The sequence below is a fragment of the Oncorhynchus kisutch genome, linkage group LG21 (genome assembly GCF_002021735.2).
Source record: "Oncorhynchus kisutch isolate 150728-3 linkage group LG21, Okis_V2, whole genome shotgun sequence".
NCBI lineage: Eukaryota > Metazoa > Chordata > Actinopteri > Salmoniformes > Salmonidae > Oncorhynchus > Oncorhynchus kisutch.
The window spans coordinates 551,418-572,160 of NC_034194.2; the positions used below are offsets into that span (position 1 = coordinate 551,418).

At 43.3% G+C, this 20,743-nt stretch overlaps 1 protein-coding gene across 5 annotated transcripts in view; it reads left to right on the top strand.

The window, feature by feature from the left end:
- The window catches only part of LOC109880233 (C-1-tetrahydrofolate synthase, cytoplasmic), a 73,322-nt gene that overhangs the window by 3,003 nt on the left and 49,576 nt on the right, over positions 1-20,743 (top strand). For all 5 annotated transcript variants that reach the window (XM_031800341.1, XM_031800342.1, XM_020472460.2 and 2 more), the window contains exons 4-8: positions 1,070-1,129; positions 1,216-1,269; positions 3,598-3,734; positions 6,178-6,278; positions 6,627-6,763. In XM_031800341.1, coding sequence (XP_031656201.1) covers positions 1,070-1,129; positions 1,216-1,269; positions 3,598-3,734; positions 6,178-6,278; positions 6,627-6,763 — 489 coding nt within the window. The remainder of the gene's footprint in view (positions 1-1,069; positions 1,130-1,215; positions 1,270-3,597; positions 3,735-6,177; positions 6,279-6,626; positions 6,764-20,743) is intronic.

Consider the following 20,743-nt stretch of genomic DNA (forward strand, 5'->3'; position numbering starts at 1 on the left):
TTTTTATTTCAAATTGTAAACGTTGTTTTGTTGAGTAACATGTATCCCAACACCACAAGTAGATTGTAAACGTTGTTTTGTTGAGTAACATGTATCCCAACACCACAAGTAGATTGTAAACGTTGTTTTGTTGAGTAACATGTATCCCAACACCACAAGTAGATTGTAAACGTTGTTTTGTTGAGTAACATGTATCCCAACACCACAAGTAGATTGTAAACGTTGTTTTGTTGAGTAACATGTATCCCAACACCACAAGTAGATTGTAAACGTTGTTTTGTTGAGTAACATGTATCCCAACACCACAAGTAGATTGTAAACGTTGTTTTGTTGAGTAACATGTATCCCAACACCACAAGTAGATTGTAAACGTTGTTTTGTTGAGTAACATGTATCCCAACACCACAAGTAGATTGTAAACGTTGTTTTGTTGAGTAACATGTATCCCAACACCACAAGTAGATTGTAAACGTTGTTTTGTTGAGTAACATGTATCCCAACACCACAAGTAGATTGTAAACGTTGTTTTGTTGAGTAACATGTATCCCAACACCACAAGTAGATTGCTGTTTTCTATTTCTTTTGTATAACCTCTGTTTTTATCAACTACAATGAATCATTTGCATTTAGTTATACATTTAGTAATTCATTTAATCTCTACACTTATTCATCAGTTTTTGCTCAGCTTACTCTGGTAGGATAGCTGCTATTATTCTTTATTTGTTGTTGATGTGTAGCTGGAGAGCATTCGAGCTCCATGTTTAGTATTTGAAGCTGTGTAACTTGATAAAACAACACAGTATATTCAGTATTGTTTTGTTATTCAAATCCTATTTGGTGTGTGCATCTCTAGATGTGTTTAACTATACTTATTTTAAGCAAACCAAAATTTCACCAACTGGGGACAAATAGTATTTCTAGGGGTTTAAGGGTTAAGGTTAGAATTAGTGTTAGGGTTAGGAGTTAAGGTTAGGTTTAGCATCTAGGGTTAGGGAAAATAGGATTTTGAATGGGACTGAATTGTGTGTCCGCACAAGGTTGGTTATACAGGACTGTGTGTGTGTTTCAGGTGGGTGACAGAGACGATTCTAACCTCTACATTAGCATGAAGCTAAAAGCCGCAGCTGAGGTAAGCACTGTGGCAGCAGTAACACATGCTAGCTATTTGATGTATACTTGCAATGAGAATGCTAATCACTGCCACCATTTCTATAGATTGGAATCAATGCCAGCCATGTCAGACTGCCAAAGACTGCAACAGAGGATGAGGTAAGAAGTACAGCCACTACATCCATGTTATGTTTTGATAAAAGTTTGGACACACCTACTGATTCAAGGCTTTTCTTTATTTGTACTATTTTCTACATTGTAGAGTAGTAGTGAAGACATCACAACTATGAAATAACACATATGGAATCATTTAGGTACCAAAAAAAGCGTTAAAAAAAATCTACATTGATTTTATATTTGAGATTCTTCAAAGTAGCCATGATGACAGCTGTCACTGTGGTAGTAGAGAGGAGTAGGCAGGAGGCAGTCGCAGGTTTAGTACTACTGAGTTTATTTTAACAACATAGATAAAAGCGGGAAGAAACCTAAATGCTGTTGTGAAAAAATACATCTTCAGAAACAAAAAGGCACAGGGTGAACCCAAAGTGCAAAATATAAAGCATTCAGGAAATAGTAGGAGAGATTCCGCTCAGGAAAACAAGTCACAGTTGCAATGACTGACAAAGACAAATGGCAGAGGGAGTATGTATACAGTGATAGAGTGGGGATTGGAACCAGGTGTGTGTAATGATGACGAGACAAGTCCAGGGTTGATGAGTGAAAGGCGTTTTCCAGCAGTAGGTTCGCCAGCAGCTAGAAGGCCGGCGACACCGAATGCCTGAGTTGGACAGGAGGGGGAGCCAAAGGGAAGGCTGGTGTGACAACAGCTTTGCACAATATTGGCATTATCACAACCAGTTCATGAGGTAGTCACATGGATAAAAGTTAATTTGTGGAATTTATTTCCTTCTTAATGCGTTTGGCTAATCAGTTGTGACAAAGTAGGGGTGGTATACAGAAGATAGCCCTATTTGGTAAAAGACCATGTCCATATTATGGGAAGAACAGCTCAATTAAGCAAGGAGAAATGACAGTACATCATTGCTTTAAGACATGAAGGTCATTCAATGCGGAAAATTTGAAGAACTTTGAAAGTTTCTTCAAGTGCAGATGCAAAAACCATCAAGCGCTATGATGAAACTGGCTCTCATGAGGACCGCCACAGGAAAGGAAGACCCAGAGTTAACTCGGCTGCAGAGGATAAGTTCAACAGAGTTACCAGCATCAGAAATCTCAGCCCAAATAAGTGAATCAGGCCTTCATGGTCAAATAACTGCAAAGAAACCACTACTAAAGGACACCAATAATAAGAAGAGACTTGCTTGGGCCAAGAAACATGAGCAGTGGACATTAGAAATCTGTCCTTTGGTCTGATGAGTCCAAATGTGAGATCTTAGGGTCCAACCGTCGTTTCTTTGAGAGATGCAGAGTAGGTGAACGGATAATCTCTGCATGTGTGGTTCCCACCGTGAAGCATAATGATGGTGTGGGGGTGCTTTTCTGGTGACACTGTCAGTGATTTATTTAGAACTCAAGGCACACTTAACCAGCATGGCTACCACAGCATTCTGCAGCGATACACCATCCCATCTGGCTTGCCGTTAGTGGGACTATCATTTGTTTTTCAACAGGACAATGACCCAACACACCTCCAGGCTGTGTAAGGGCTAGTTGACCAAGAAGGAGAGTGATGGAGTGCTGCATCAGGTGACCTGGCCTCCACAATCCCCGACCTCAACCCATTTGAGATGGTTTGGGATTAGTTGGAAAGCAGAGTGAAGGAAAAGCAGGAAAGGTGCTCAGCATATGTGGGAACTCCTTCAGGACTCTTGAAAAAGCATTCCAGTTGAAGCTGGTTGAGAGAATGCCAAGAGTGTACAAAGCTGTTATCAAGGCAAAGGGTGGCTCCTTTGAAAAATCTCAAATATAAACTATATTTTGATTTGTTTAACACTTTTTTGGTTACTAGAAAATTGTTGTTAGTTGTAGAAAATAGTCAAAATAAAGAAAAACCCTTGAATGAGTAGGTGTGCCAAACGTTTGACTGGTATTGTACATGCCCCTATACGGCCAGAGTAGTGTGTGTATTTCAACCTACTTGGAACACACTGGTTGAATCAATGTTGTTTCTACATCATTTCAATGAAGATACGTTGAACCAACGTGGAATAGACGTTGAATTGATGTTTGTGACCAGTGGGAAGAGCCTGAACAAGGAGCATCTAAAATATAACATAGATATGGATACAACATTTGGCACATTTGCGTAAGAGGGGCATTGAATCCTGTACCTAAGCAAAAAAAAGACAGGCCTTGAAAAGCATTTGAAATATAAAAAATCAAGCAAGTTTGATATTGTGAATACTCCTCAGATATGAACTTTTAAACAAGTTTGATATTATTTTAATAATAGGGCTATGTTGTTATTCTGTACTAGCACTTCTTCACCAATCCCTGACCACCACTCTAAAACCTTGGCCTGCACAGGTCCTCCGTAGAATTGTAGAGGTCAATGAGAACCTGGAGGTCCACGGCCTCATTGTCCAGCTGCCACTGGACTCTATCAACCCCATGGACACAGAGAAGGTGACTAATGCCGTGGCCCCAGAAAAGGATGTGGATGGGTAAGTGACAACTCTCACACGGAGCCTGCATGTGCTACTAGGGGTTGGAACCTAAATCATTTTCCAGTTGTTTTGTTCTGAACAAAAACATTGTTATTTTTTTCCCGTTTCGACCAGCAAAATAAAGTTCTGAACAAGTTCGAACTCCCCCAAAAAATAAAGTTCATGTAGTTCCTTTCTGTCCTTTTTAAACCTCTGAAATCCTTCTCTTTTCTTTACATTTAGCTCAACATTAAATTACTTCACCAACCATGCAGTGTGCTATGGAGCAGACAAGCTATAGCTCAGTGAGTTGTTTACAACCATGATGGAAAGACAAGTGTCAGGCACAAGATGCAGCTGAGATTTTGCGGGTGGGGAAAGAGCGAGAGGGTGGACGAGAAGGCTTTGCTTGAAAGCACTGGGCATCTTGTGATGACATGCACTCTCTGAATTAGGCCCACAGAATTCTACCTATGGCTTTTATGGAGGAACTTTGAATGTTTTTTAACTTCAGAGTTGGCTTAATGTTGGACCAGAGAAGCTAGCTAGCTAACAAGCGTGTGTGTGCAGAGCGGCACCAAAATTAAAAACTCTTCTTACCTTTTTGTAGATAATGGATCTAATGTGACATGTGATAACTATAGTATCCCTAACTAGCACTGGAATGGTTCATCCATTCTTCTCTAATTAAAAATCACGCTCCGGATCTTCTGAATCACGTTTGTAACATCAGTAGGCTACTGCTATGTTTCGGAGGGGGATGGGTAGATAGCCTCCACGCACACATATTAGCAAGATTTTCAGCTGGCAGGCAGACGATGGAATACGTTTCTGATTGACAAAAAGGGAGGGCTTTGCATAGGTGCTTTGTTGCATTTTTTTGTGGGACTAGAAAGAAATGGATCAAATACTTTATTAACCGGTTCACATGCTTTTAAAATAACAGTTATTTTCCAGAACAGTATAGATCACTTTCGTACCGGGTTCTGGTCCTGTTTGTTGATGCCTTTCTTTTCCAGTTTTCAGTTCTGTTCCCTGAACCGGTTCCAACCCCTGTATGCTACTATTGATATTAACATTGAAACATACTATTACTATTGTTTGTACTGTGAGTAGTAGGCCTACTGTTACTTCTGTTGCTACTGTTACTATTAGCTTACACGGTCACACCTTTCACAATAAGCTCATAGTGGCAGTGAGGAGCTGTTTGTCACCAGGGTTTTTAAGTAATCAATCGTTGACTTTTTTACACTTAAGAAATAGTTCGATATTAACACAGTGTGTAGTTATTTATATTTGAGGGACAAACCTAATTTGAGCAAAAGAGTCATTTTACTGCACTTGCAATCCAGCAGCCTATTAGCACAATGGACGCTGTTGACCTGTCTTGAGAGTAACATGACCTGCTGAAATCAGTCTCTACTTATAGTTTAATTGTTCTTCAGTTTCTGAGCAAAAGATAAGTCTGTCAGCTGTAAATATCGTAAACATATAAAATATATGTTTATTGGTCATAATGCTGACAAGGTAAAAATCCGTTGTTCTGCCCCTGACCAGGCAGTTAACCCACTGCTCCTAGGCCGTCATTGTAAATAAGAATGTGTTCTTAACTGACTTGCCTAGTTAAATAAAGGTTAAAAAATGTTTTTTAAATAAAATAATAATAAGCGTTTCCCCACCCAACACACAAACACCACCACCACTATGACCCCCCCCCCCCCCCCCCAAAAAAAAAACAACTCCCAACTTCTATGGTCATGGCCATTTTGGCATCTGGTCAAAATAATTGCACTATAAAGGGAATTTGGTGCCATTCAGGACGCAGACCTCCTAAGGGCAAATAGTGTAGTATCTTTTTTTTTGTGTGTACACAGCCGTTTGATTCAAGCACTGGTGTGGAACTAGAGCAAATATATTGAGCTAGCGCATCAGTAAGATTTGTTGGAGGTGACAGAGTGGACTCTTTGAAGGGGTTTGGATAGTGTTTAGGCAGAGTTGTACAAGTCATTTCTCACACTGTGGGAGAGCTTGGAAAATAAGCTGGTCCAATTTAGACAAGCTGGTCCAATTTAGACAAGCTGGTCCAATTTAGACGAGCTGGTCCAATTTAGGCAAGTGATGAGTACAATTGATTCCTTGTCCACATCTTAGGGCAGTAGTGATTTGTTCTGCAGGTCGTATAAACTATGACACAAAGTCAGAGGAGGCCCCAATATCAATCCATGTCCCCAAAATACCTTCCGCCGATTGGAAGTTTAGAACATTTCCGGAAGCTCTCAGTTTATGGAAGTGTGTGTGTCTGGCACAGTTGGCATTGTTTGTTTGATTGTGTGTGTGTGTTTTATAGAGAGCGAGAGTGTGGGGTGGGAGATCAAGAGAGAGAGAGATGCTACCTATTCCTTAGCATCCTTTGCATGTGAAATGTGAGACTATAGATTTGTATGTGTGTGTGTGTTCTCAGGCTGACCAGTATCAACGCGGGGAAGCTCTCTCGGGGGGATCTGGGGGACTGTTTCATCCCCTGTACTCCTAAAGGCTGCATGAAGCTCATTAGTCAGACAGGTGAGGGTCACTCACCTCTTATTGTTGCCATGGAGATTATTGTATAGTAGGTAGCCGAACGATACACAAACACTTCCCTTGAAACGCACATAAGCACGAAACTGGATACTTAAACGCAGTTTTCCTTGTTTAGGATGCTTGTCAGGGTCTTAATTGGGTTTGTGCCTTATTGATAAATGTATCATACCGTATGACCGGACCTGACAATATTTACATTATATAACATTATAAAATAAAAATGTACGTAATAATTTAAAAAATCATTACTTGAAAATTGCCAAGTATGTGTATGTGTGAGAATAAAATGGAGCAATGTGTAATGGTCCCCAATTGTGTCTGCACGTATAGGCACGTCAGTGGCAGGGAAGAACGCTGTGGTGATTGGCCGTAGCAAGATTGTGGGAGCGCCCATGCATGACCTGCTTCTATGGAGCCATGCCACCGTGACCACCTGTCATTCCAAAACAACTGACCTGGCTGCACAAGTAACACCATCTAACCTGACCCCAGATCTGTGTGCGGTGTGACAGTGATAGAAATTAAGAGACGGCAGAACAGCACTAACATATCTGGACTCAGGCTAGCATCCCATCCCCTTCTTGAACAATCTTCCAACTGCGTCCTATAATCACTTGGTTGAAAGTTCACGTCCTTCCTCTCACTAACATATCTGGACTCAGGCTAGCACGTCCTTCCTCTCACTAACATATCTGGACTCAGGCTAGCACGTCCTTCCTCTCACTAACATATCTGGACTCAGGCTAGCACGTCCTTCCTCTCACTAACATATCTGGACTCAGGCTAGCACGTCCTTCCTCTCACTGATGTTTTACTGCATCTGTTGAAGCATGAAATGGTCCCCTCTTGTAATCGTCACCTGCTTTTGAAACCTTCAGCACCATTTAGTGCACTTATTTTTTAATAGATTCAAAATGGTCATAAAACAAGTTGCGCTCATCAGCTAACTCCACAAATGCGCTCAGTTATGTTCTATTGGCTAAGCACCTTTATTTAGATTTTAGGGCGCAGCCATTGGTGGGCCTGGGAGGGCATAGACCCACCCACTTGGGAGCCAGGCCCAGCCAATCAGAATGAGTTTTTCCACTCAAAAGGGCTACAGACAGAAATACTCCTCAGCACCAGAGAAATATGTTTTTGTGCATATGGAACATTTATGGAATATTTTACTTCAGCTCATGAAACATGGAACCAACACTTGTTGTGTTTATATTTTTGTTCAGTATGTACACAACCATTCAAAAGATTGGGGTCACATAGAAATTACCCTGTTTTTGTCCATTAAAATAACATCAAATTGATCAGAAATACAGTGTAGACATTGTACAGAGTCTCAACGTCAACAGTGAAGAGGCGACTCCGGGATGCTGCCCTTCGAGTTCCTGTCCAGTGTCTGTGTTCTTTTGCCCATCTTAATCTTTTCTTTTTATTGGCCAGTCTGAGATATGGCTTTTTCTTTGCAACTCTGCCTAGAAGGCCAGCATCCTGGAGTTGCCTCTTGACTGTTGACGTCGAGACTGGTGTTTTGCGGGTAGTATTTAATGAAGCTGCCAGCTGAGGACTTGTGAGGTGTCTGTTTCTCAAGCTAGACACTCTAATGTACTTGTCCTCTTGCTCAGTTGTGTATCGGGGCCTCCCACTGCTCTTTCTATTCTGGTTAGAGCCAGTTTGTGCTGTTATGTGAAGGGAGAAGTACACAGCGTTGTACATGATCTTCCGTTTCTTGTCAACATTCTCACATGGAATAGCCTTCATTTCTCAGAACAAGAATAGACTGACGAGTTTCAGAAGAAGGTCCTTTGTTTCTATCCATTTTGAGCCTGTAATCGAACCCACAAATACTGAGGCTCCAGATACTCAACTAGTCAAAAGAAGGCCAGTTTTATTGCTTCTTTCATCAAAACTACAGTTTTCAGCTGTGCTAACATAATTGCAAAAGGGTTTTCTAATGACCGATTAGCCTTTCAAAACGATAAACTTGGACTTGCCACAGGAGTGATGGTTGCTGATTTTTATTTATTTTTATTTTACAGTCAATAATGCAGTATAAACAAGTCTATATACAATGTGAGCAAATGAGGTGAGAAGGGAGGTAAAGGCAAAAAAGGCCAAGATGGCAAAGTAAATACAATATAGCAAGTAAAATACTGGAATGGTAGTTTTGCAATGGAAGAATGTGCAAAGTAGAAATAAAAAAAATAATGGGGTGCAAAGGAGCAAAATAAATAAATTAATAAAAATTAAATACAGTTGGGAAAGAGGTAGTTGTTTGGGCTAAATTATAGGTGGGCTATGTACAGGTGCAGTAATCTGTGAGCTGCTCTGACAGTTGGTGCTTAAAGCTAGTGAGGGAGATAAGTGTTTCCAGTTTCAGAGATTTTTGTAGTTCGTTCCAGTCATTGGCAGCAGAGAACTGGAAGGAGAGGCGGCCAAAGAAAGAATTGGTTTTGGGGGTGACTAGAGAGATATACCTGCTGGAGCGTGTGCTACAGGTGGGAGATGCTATGGTGACCAGCGAGCTGAGATAAGGGGGGACTTTACCTAGCAGGGTCTTGTAGATGACATGGAGCCAGTGGGTTTGGCGACGAGTATGAAGCGAGGGCCAGCCAACGAGAGCGTACAGGTCGCAATGGTGGGTAGTATATGGGGCTTTGGTGATAAAACGGATTGCACTGTGATAGACTGCATCCAATTTGTTGAGTAGGGTATTGGAGGCTATTTTGTAAATGACATCGCCAAAGTCGAGGATTGGTAGGATGGTCAGTTTTACAAGGGTATGTTTGGCAGCATGAGTGAAGGATGCTTTGTTGCGAAATAGGAAGCCAATTCTAGATTTAACTTTGGATTGGAGATGTTTGATATGGGTCTGGAAGGAGAGTTTACAATCTAACCAGACACCTAAGTATTTGTAGTTGTCCACGTATTCTAAGTCAGAGCCGTCCAGAGTAGTGATGTTGGACAGGCGGGTAGGTGCAGGCAGCGATCGGTTGAAGAGCATGCATTTAGTTTTACTTGCATTCAAGAGCAATTGGAGGCCACGGAAAGAGAGTTGTATGGCATTGAAGCTTGCCTGGAGGGTTGTTAACACAGTGTCCAGAGAAGGGCCGGAAGTATACAGAATGGTGTCGTCTGCGTAGAGGTGGATCAGGGACTCACCAGCAGCAAGAGCGACCTCATTGATGTATACAGAGAAGAGAGTCGGTCCAAGAATTGAACCCTGTGGCACCCCCATAGAGACTGCCAGAGGTCCGGACAGCAGACCCTCCGACTTGACACACTGAACTCTATCAGAGAAGTAGTTGGTGAACCAGGCGAGGCAATCATTTGAGAAACCAAGGCTGTCGAGTCTGCCGATGAGGATATGGTGATTGACAGAGTCGAAAGCCTTGGCCAGATCAATGAATACGGCTGCACAGTAATGTTTCTTATCGATGGCGGTTAAGATATCGTTTAGGACCTTGAGCGTGGCTGAGGTGCACCCATGACCAGCTCTGAAACCAGATTGCATAGCAGAGAAGGTATGGTGAGATTCGAAATGGTCGGTAATCTGTTTGTTGACTTGGCTTTCGAAGACCTTAGAAAGGCACGGTAGGATAGATATAGGTCTGTAGCAGTTTGGGTCAAGAGTGTCCCCCCCTTTGAAGAGGGGGATGACCGCAGCTGCTTTCCAATCTTTGGGAATCTCAGACGACACGAAAGAGAGGTTGAACAGGCTAGTAATAGGGGTGGCAACAATTTCGGCAGATAATTTTAGAAAGAAAGGGTCCAGATTGTCTAGCCCGGCTGATTTGTAGGGGTCCAGATTTTGCAGCTCTTTCAGAACATCAGCTGAATGGATTTGGGAGAAGGAGAAATGGGGAAGGCTTGGGCGAGTTGCTGTTGGGGGTGCAGTGCTGTTGTCCGGGGTAGGAGTAGCCAGGTGGAAAGCATGGCCAGCCGTAGAAAAATGCTTATTGAAATTCTCAATTATGGTGGATTTATCAGTGGTGACAGTGTTTCCTATCTTCAGTGCAGTGGGCAGCTGGGAGGAGGTGTTCCAGAACTCCCAGTTAGTGTTGCAGGAAGCAAATTTCTGCTTGAAAAAGCTAGCCTTGGCTTTTCTAACTGCCTGTGTATAATGATTTCTAGCTTCCCTGAACAGCTGCATATCACGGGGGCTGTTCGATGCTAATGCAGAACGCCATAGGATGTTTTTGTGTTGGTTAAGGGCAGTCAGGTCTGGGGAGAACCAAGGGCTATATCTGTTCCTGGTTCTAAATTTCTTGAATGGGGCATGTTTATTTAGGATGGTTAGGAAGGCATTTTAAAAAAATATCCAGGCATCCTCTACTGACGGGATGAGATCAATATCCTTCCAGGATACCCCGGCCAGGTCGATTAGAAAGGCCTGCTCGCAGAAGTGTTTCAGGGAGCGTTTTACAGTGATGAGTGGCGGTCGTTTGACCGCTGACCCATTACGGATGCAGGCAATGAGGCAGTGATCGCTGAGATCTTGGTTGAAGACAGCAGAGGTGTATTTAGAGGGGAAGTTGGTTAGGATGATATCTATGAGGGTGCCCGTGTTTAAGGTTTTGGAGAGGTACCTGGTAGGTTCATTGATAATTTGTGTGAGATTGAGGGCATCAAGTTTAGATTGTAGGATGGCTGGGGTGTTAAGCATGTTCCAGTTTAGGTCGCCTAGCAGCACGAACTCTGAAGATAGATGGGGGGCAATCAGTTCACATATGGTGTCCAGAGCACAGCTGGGGGCAGAGGGTGGTCTATAGCAGGCGGCAACGGTGAGAGACTTGTTTTTAGAGAGGTGGATTTTTAAAAGTAGAAGTTCAAATTGTTTGGGTACAGACCTGGATAGTAGGACAGAACTCTGCAGGCTATCTTTGCAGTAGATTGCAACACCGCCCCCTTTGGCAGTTCTATCTTGTCTGAAAATGTTGTAGTTTGGAATTAAAATGTCTGAGTTTTTGGTGGTCTTCCTAAGCCAGGATTCAGACACAGCTAGAACATCCGGGTTGGCAGAGTGTGCTAAAGCAGTGAATAGAACAAACTTAGGGAGGAGGCTTCTAATGTTAACATGCATGAAACCAAGGCTATTACGGTTACAGAAGTCGTCAAAAGAGAGCGCCTGGGGAATAGGAGTGGAGCTAGGCACTGCAGGGCCTGGATTCACCTCTACATCGCCAGAGGAACATAGGAGGAGTAGAATAAGGGTACGGCTAAAAGCTATGAGAATTGGTCGTCTAGAACGTCTGGAACATAGAGTAAAAGGAGGTTTCTGGGGGCGATAAAATAGCATCAAGGTATAATGTACAGACAAATGTATGGTAGGATGTGAATACAGTGGAGGTAAACCTAGGTATTGAGTGATGAAGAGAGAGATATTGTCTCTAGAAACATCGTTGAAACCAGGAGATGTCATTGCATGTGTGGGTGGTGGAACTAATAGGTTGGATAAGGTATAGTGAGCAGGACTAGAGGCTCTACAGTGAAATAAGCCAATAAACACTAACCAGAACAGAAATGGACAAGACATATTGACATTAAGGAGAGGCATGCTTAGTCGAGTGATCAAAAGGGTCCGGTGAGTGGAGAGGTTGGTTGGTGATTTAGACAGCTAGCCAGGGCATCGGTAGCAAGCTAGCATAGGATGGAGGTCTGTTGTTAGCTACCTCTTGCGTTCCGTCAGTAGATTAGTGGGGTTCCGTGTGGTAGAGGGGATTAATCCAAATCACACAACAACAACAAAAATAAAAACAATAGATATAGTTATAGAGGCCCAAGAAGAAAACATAATAATAATAATAAAAAAAATATATATATAAAAAATTTAAAAAATGTCCGATTGTCTATTCAGATAGCAGCCGGTAAGACAGCTAACGGTTAGCAGGCCGCAGATGGGCGTTCAGGAGCCAGTCGAAATCCAGGGACATGGAGAGAAAAATTGGTCCGGTATGTTCCGTTCCGAGCCGCGCTGCGCCGTACAGAACTGGCGATAGATTTTTGGGCTAAAGGATAGCTGATGACCACAAACCGTGGTTAGCTGAATACTAACGATTTGCCAGTAAAGGAGCTAACTAGCTTCTGAACTAGCTTCTGGATTAGCTTCTGGCTAGTTTCAGGCTAGCTTCTTGGAGTTTCTGGCTAGCTTCTTGGAGGATTTCAGATCTGAGGTAAATAATACTTTTTTATAAATATACATTGGTGAGGCGGGTTGCAGGAGAGTGTTTTGAAGATGAGTTGATGGAAAATAAAAATAAAATGTATGTGAAAAAGTTGTAAATATATATATATACAGGACACGACAAGACGAGGACAAAAGACAAAAGACGTCTGAACTGCTATGCCACCTTGGTACTGTATATCGATAATGATAATGGGCCTCTGTACGCTTATGTAGATATTCCATAAAAAATCTGCCATTTTCAGCTACAATCGTCATTTACAACATTAACAATGCCTACACTGTATTTCTGATCAATTTGCTTTTCTTTCAAAAACAAGGACATTTTTAAGTGACCCAAAACTTTTGAACGGTAGTGTGTATATATATACATACGTATTGAGACCGTTATTTTTTTTACATTACAGCCTTATTCTAAAATTGATTAAATTATAATTTTCCCTCATCAATCTACACACAATACCCCATAATGACAAAGCAAAAACAGGTATTTAGAAATAGGATATGTATTCAAAACAAAAACAGAAATACCTTATTTACATAAGAGCTCAGGTGCATCCTGTTTCCATTGATCATCACTGAGATGATTCTACAACTTGGAGTCCAACTGTGGTAAATTCAGTTGTTTGGACGTCATTTGGAAATGCACACACCTGTCTATATAAGGTCCCACAGTTGACAGTGCATGTCAGAGCAAAAACCAAGCCATGAGTTCAAAGGAATTGTCCATGGAGCTCTGAGACAGTACAAAGTGACAGTCAGGAGTAGGCTACTGTACAACGAGCATAACATTTCCACACCCTAATTGTAGTCTAACCATGATCATCTCCCCAATGGAGATAGTGAAAGTAAAAATCTCTTGATTTATCAAGACCAGTCCCCATGCTTGTCTCAGAGCAGCGCGAAACGGTGCTAAAATAGTTGTAGACTATTGCTTCAAATCGTGTTCCTTCTAACTTCAATATGCTCTTCAAATAAATAAGACCTACACCACATTACTCAACACTAGTGAGACTCATGTCGCCTATGGTAGACCACCAGTATATCGGATTTTTTTTTTTTCAATGACGTGACTCTCCAACAATAATTACATTTAGAGGATTGGAGTATTCTAAATTAATATCTAAGGGGCATTTTATATTAGGGCAAATCTGATCTGTGAAAATATCTAAGGGGCTTTTATATCATTCTAAATGAATTAATAATCAATTTGTTTAAAAAAACTATATTTTGGAAATGATTTCATTTTCAAATAACTTAGAGTGAGCGAGAAAAAGGCCATTCTTGAACATGGGGTGAGACATTCTTACCAATTTGTAAAAAAGCCAGTTATTTAGAATGATTTATTTCTGTTTTTAGAGGGAGAAAAACCAACAAAAGGGCAACCAGAACGTTTCTATATTAAAGACTTAGAATGTTGGCACTTATTTACTTTGATCCAAAGTCATGAATGTCTAAGTCACTCAGCTATATGTAGGTGCCGAGGCTATATGACTGAGTCACTAGCTATATGTAGGTGCCGAGGCTATATGACTGAGTCACTCAGCTTTATGTAGGTGCCGAGGCTATATGACTGAGTCACTAGCTATATGTAGGTGCCGAGGCTATATGACTGAGTCACTCAGCTTTATGTAGGTGCCGAGGCTATATGACTAAGTCACTAGCTATATGTAGGTGCCGAGGCTATATGACTGAGTCACTCAGCTTGATGTAGGTGCCGAGGCTATATGACTAAGTCACTAGCTATATGTAGGTGCCGAGGCTATATGACTGAGTCACTAGCTATATGTAGGTGCTGAGGCTATATGACAGAGTCACTCAGCTTTATGTAGGTGCCGAGGCTATATGACAGAGTCACTCAGCTTTATGTAGGTGCCGAGGCTATATGACAGAGTCACTCAGCTTTATGTAGGTGCCGAGGCTATATGACTGAGTCACTAGCTATATGTAGGTGCCGAGGCTATATGACTGAGTCACTCAGCTTTATGTAGGTGCCGAGGCTATATGACTGAGTCACTCAGCTTTATGTAGGTGCCGAGGCTATATGACTGAGTCACTCAGCTATATGTAGGTGCCGAGGCTATATGACTAAGTCACTAGCTATATGTAGGTGCCGAGGCTATATGACTGAGTCACTCAGCTTGATGTAGGTGCCGAGGCTATATGACTAAGTCACTAGCTATATGTAGGTGCCGAGGCTATATGACTGAGTCACTCAGCTTTATGTAGGTGCCGAGGCTATATGACTGAGTCACTAGCTTTATGTAGGTGCCGAGGCTATATGACTGAGTCACTCAGCTTTATGTAGGTGCCGAGGCTATATGACTGAGTCACTAGCTATATGTAGGTGCCAAGGCTATATGACTGAGTCACTCAGCTATATGTAGGTGCCGAGGCTATATGACTGAGTCACTAGCTTTATGTAGGTGCCGAGGCTATATGACTGAGTCACTCAGCTTTATGTAGGTGCCGAGGCTATATGACTGAGTCACTCAGCTATATGTAGGTGCCGAGGCTATATGACTGAGTCACTCAGCTATATGTAGGTGCCGAGACTATATGACTGAGTCACTCAGCTATATGTAGGTGCCGAGGCTATATGACTGAGTCACTCAGCTATATGTAGGTGCCGAGGCTATATGACAGAGTCACTAGCTATATGTAGGTGCCGAGGCTATATGACTGAGTCACTCAGCTATATGTAGGTGCCGAGGCTATATGACTGAGTCACTCAGCTTTATGTAGGTGCCGAGGCTATATGACTGAGTCACTCAGCTATATGTAGGTGCCAAGGCTATATGTCTGAGTCACTCAGCTTTATGTAGGTGCCGAGGCTATATGACTGAGTCACTCAGCTTGATGTAGGTGCCGAGGCTATATGACTGAGTCACTCAGCTTTATGTAGGTGCCGAGGCTATATGACTGAGTCACTCAGCTATATGTAGGTGCCGAGGCTATATGACTGAGTCACTCAGCTTTATGTAGGTGCCGAGGCTATATGACTGAGTCACTCAGCTATATGTAGGTGCCGAGGCTATATGACAGAGTCACTAGCTATATGTAGGTGCCGAGGCTATATGACTGAGTCACTCAGCTATATGTAGGTGCCGAGGCTATATGACTGAGTCACTCAGCTTTATGTAGGTGCCGAGGCTATATGACTGAGTCACTCAGCTATATGTAGGTGCCAAGGCTATATGTCTGAGTCACTCAGCTTTATGTAGGTGCCGAGGCTATATGACTGAGTCACTCAGCTATATGTAGGTGCCGAGGCTATATGACTGAGTCACTCAGCTTTATGTAGGTGCCGAGGCTATATGACTGAGTCACTAGCTATATGTAGGTGCCGAGGCTATATGACTGAGTCACTCAGCTTTATGTAGGTGCCGAGGCTATATGACTGAGTCACTCAGCTTTATGTAGGTGCCGAGGCTATATGACTGAGTCACTCAGCTATATGTAGGTGCCGAGGCTATATGACTGAGTCACTCAGCTTTATGTAGGTGCCGAGGCTATATGACTGAGTCACTCAGCTATATGTAGGTGCCGAGGCTATATGACTGAGTCACTCAGCTTTATGTAGGTGCCGAGGCTATATGACAGAGTCACTAGCTATATGTAGGTGCCGAGGCTATATGACTGAGTCACTCAGCTATATGTAGGTGCCGAGGCTATATGACTGAGTCACTCAGCTTTATGTAGGTGCCGAGGCTATATGACTGAGTCACTAGCTATATGTAGGTGCCGAGGCTATATGACTGAGTAACTCAGCTTTATGTAGGTGCCGAGGCTATATGACTGAGTCACTCAGCTATATGTAGGTGCCGAGGCTATATGACTGAGTCACTCAGCTTTATGTAGGTGCCGAGGCTATATGACAGAGTCACTAGCTATATGTAGGTGCCGAGGCTATATGACTGAGTCACTCAGCTATATGTTGGTGCCGAGGCTATATGACTGAGTCACTAGCTTTATGTAGGTGCCGAGGCTATATGACTGAGTCACTCAGCTATATGTAGGTGCCGAGACTATATGACTGAGTCACTAGCTATATGTAGGTGCCGAGGCTATATGACTGAGTCACTCAGCTTTATGTTGGTGCCGAGGCTATATGACTGAGTCACTAGCTATATGTAGGTGCCGAGGCTATATGACTGAGTCACTCAGCTTTATGTAGGTGCCGAGGCTATATGACTGAGTCCCTCAGCTTTATGTAGGTGCCGAGGCTATATGTCTGAGTCACTCAGCTTTATGTAGGTGCCGAGGCTATATGTCTGAGTCACTCAGCTTTATGTAGGTGCCGAGGCTATATGACTGAGTCACTAGCTATATGTAGGTGCCGAGGCTATATGACTGAGTCACTAGCTATATGTAGGTGCCGAGGCTATATGACTGAGTCACTCAGCTTTATGTAGGTGCCGAGGCTATATGACTGAGTCACTCAGCTTTATGTTGGTGCCGAGGCTATATGACTGAGTCACTCAGCTTTATGTAGGTGCCGAGGCTATATGACTAAGTCACTCAGCTTTATATAGTTGCCGAGGCTATATGACTGAGTCACTAGCTATATGTAGGTGCCGAGGCTATATGACTGAGTCACTCAGCTTGATGTAGGTGCCGAGGCTATATGACTGAGTCACTCAGCTTTATGTAGGTGCCGAGGCTATATGACTGAGTCACTAGCTATATGTAGGTGCCGAGGCTATATGACTGAGTCACTAGCTATATGTAGGTGCCGAGGCTATATGACTGAGTCACTCAGCTTTATGTAGGTGCCGAGGCTATATGACTGAGTCACTCAGCTTTATGTAGGTGCCAAGGCTATATGAGTGAGTCACTAGCTATATGTAGGTGCCGAGGCTATATCACTGAGTCACTAGCTATATGTAGGTGCCAAGGCTATATGACTGAGTCACTAGCTTTATGTAGGTGCCGAGGCTATATCACTGAGTCACTAGCTTTATGTAGGTGCCGAGGCTATATCACTGAGTCACTAGCTTTATGTAGGTGCCGAGGCTATATCACTGAGTCACTAGCTATATGTAGGTGCCGAGGCTATATGACTGAGTCACTAGCTATATGTAGGTGCCGAGGCTATATGACTGAGTCACTAGCTATATGTAGGTGCCGAGGCTATATGACTGAGTCACTAGCTTTATGTAGGTGCCGAGGCTATATGACTGAGTCACTCAGCTATATGTAGGTGCCGAGGCTATATGACTGAGTCACTAGCTATATGTAGGTGCCGAGGCTATATGACTGAGTCACTCAGCTTTATGTAGGTGCCGAGGCTATATGACTGAGTCACTCAGCTTTATGTAGGTGCCGAGGCTATATGACTAAGTCACTCAGCTTTATGTAGGTGCCGAGGCTATATGACTAAGTCACTAGCTATATGTAGGTGCCGAGGCTATATGACTGAGTCACTAGCTATATGTAGGTGCCGAGGCTATATGACTGAGTCACTAGCTATATGTAGGTGCCGAGGCTATATGACTGAGTCACTAGCTATATGTAGGTGCCGAGGCTATATGACTGAGTCACTAGCTTTATGTAGGTGCCGAGGCTATATGACTGAGTCACTCAGCTATATGTAGGTGCCGAGGCTATATGACTGAGTCACTAGCTATATGTAGGTGCCGAGGCTATATGACTGAGTCACTCAGCTTTATGTAGGTGCCGAGGCTATATGACTGAGTCACTCAGCTTTATGTAGGTGCCGAGGCTATATGACTAAGTCACTCAGCTTTATGTAGGTGCCGAGGCTATATGACTGAGTCACTAGCTATATGTAGGTGCCGAGGCTATATGACTGAGTCACTCAGCTTTATGTAGGTGCCGAGGCTATATGACTGAGTCACTCAGCTTTATGTAGGTGCCGAGGCTATATGACTGAGTCACTCAGCTATATGTAGGTGCCGAGGCTATATGACTGAGTCACTCAGCTTTATGTAGGTGCCGAGGCTATATGACTGAGTCACTCAGCTATATGTAGGTGCCGAGGCTATATGACTGAGTCACTCAGCTTTATGTAGGTGCCGAGGCTATATGACAGAGTCACTAGCTATATGTAGGTGCCGAGGCTATATGACTGAGTCACTCAGCTATATGTAGGTGCCGAGGCTATATGACTGAGTCACTCAGCTTTATGTAGGTGCCGAGGCTATATGACTGAGTCACTAGCTATATGTAGGTGCCGAGGCTATATGACTGAGTCACTCAGCTTTATGTAGGTGCCGAGGCTATATGACTGAGTCACTCAGCTATATGTAGGTGCCGAGGCTATATGACTGAGTCACTCAGCTTTATGTAGGTGCCGAGGCTATATGACAGAGTCACTAGCTATATGTAGGTGCCGAGGCTATATGACTGAGTCACTCAGCTATATGTTGGTGCCGAGGCTATATGACTGAGTCACTAGCTTTATGTAGGTGCCGAGGCTATATGACTGAGTCACTCAGCTATATGTAGGTGCCGAGACTATATGACTGAGTCACTAGCTATATGTAGGTGCCGAGGCTATATGACTGAGTCACTCAGCTTTATGTTGGTGCCGAGGCTATATGACTGAGTCACTAGCTATATGTAGGTGCCGAGGCTATATGACTGAGTCACTCAGCTTTATGTAGGTGCCGAGGCTATATGACTGAGTCCCTCAGCTTTATGTAGGTGCCGAGGCTATATGTCTGAGTCACTCAGCTTTATGTAGGTGCCGAGGCTATATGTCTGAGTCACTCAGCTTTATGTAGGTGCCGAGGCTATATGACTGAGTCACTAGCTATATGTAGGTGCCGAGGCTATATGACTGAGTCACTAGCTATATGTAGGTGCCGAGGCTATATGACTGAGTCACTCAGCTTTATGTAGGTGCCGAGGCTATATGACTGAGTCACTCAGCTTTATGTTGGTGCCGAGGCTATATGACTGAGTCACTCAGCTTTATGTAGGTGCCGAGGCTATATGACTAAGTCACTCAGCTTTATGTAGTTGCCGAGGCTATATGACTGAGTCACTAGCTATATGTAGGTGCCGAGGCTATATGACTGAGTCACTCAGCTTGATGTAGGTGCCGAGGCTATATGACTGAGTCACTCAGCTTTATGTAGGTGCCGAGGCTATATGACTGAGTCACTAGCTATATGTAGGTGCCGAGGCTATATGACTGAGTCACTAGCTATATGTAGGTGCCGAGGCTATATGACTGAGTCACTCAGCTTTATGTAGGTGCCGAGGCTATATGACTGAGTCACTCAGCTTTATGTAGGTGCCAAGGCTATATGAGTGAGTCACTAGCTATATGTAGGTGCCGAGGCTATATCACTGAGTCACTAGCTATATGTAGGTGCCGAGGCTATATGACTGAGTCACTAGCTTTATGTAGGTGCCGAGGCTATATCACTGAGTCACTAGCTTTATGTAGGTGCCGAGGCTATATCACTGAGTCACTAGCTTTATGTAGGTACCGAGGCTATATCACTGAGTCACTAGCTATATGTAGGTGCCGAGGCTATATGACTGAGTCACTAGCTATATGTAGGTGCCGAGGCTATATGACTGAGTCACTAGCTATATGTAGGTGCCGAGGCTATATGACTGAGTCACTAGCTTTATGTAGGTGCCGAGGCTATATGACTGAGTCACTCAGCTATATGTAGGTGCCGAGGCTATATGACTGAGTCACTAGCTATATGTAGGTGCCGAGGCTATATGACTGAGTCACTCAGCTTTATGTAGGTGCCGAGGCTATATGACTGAGTCACTCAGCTTTATGTAGGTGCCGAGGCTATATGACTAAGTCACTCAGCTTTATGTAGGTGCCGAGGCTATATGACTAAGTCACTAGCTATATGTAGGTGCCGAGGCTATATGACTGAGTCACTAGCTATATGTAGGTGCCGAGGCTATATGACTGAGTCACTCAGCTTTATGTAGGTGCCAAGGCTATATGACTGAGTCACTCAGCTATATGTGGGTGCCGAGGCTATATGACTGAGTCACTAGCTATATGTAGATGCCAAGGCTATATGACTGAGTCACTAGCTATATGTAGGTGCCGAGGCTATATGACTGAGTCACTCAGCTTTATGTAGGTGCCGAGGCTATATGACTGAGTCACTCAGCTTTATGTAGGTGCCGAGGCTATATGTCTGAGTCACTCAGCTTTATGTAGGTGCCGAGGCTATATGACTGAGTCACTCAGCTATATGTAGGTGTCGAGGCTATATGACAGAGTCACTCAGCTTTATGTAGGTGCCGAGGCTATATGACT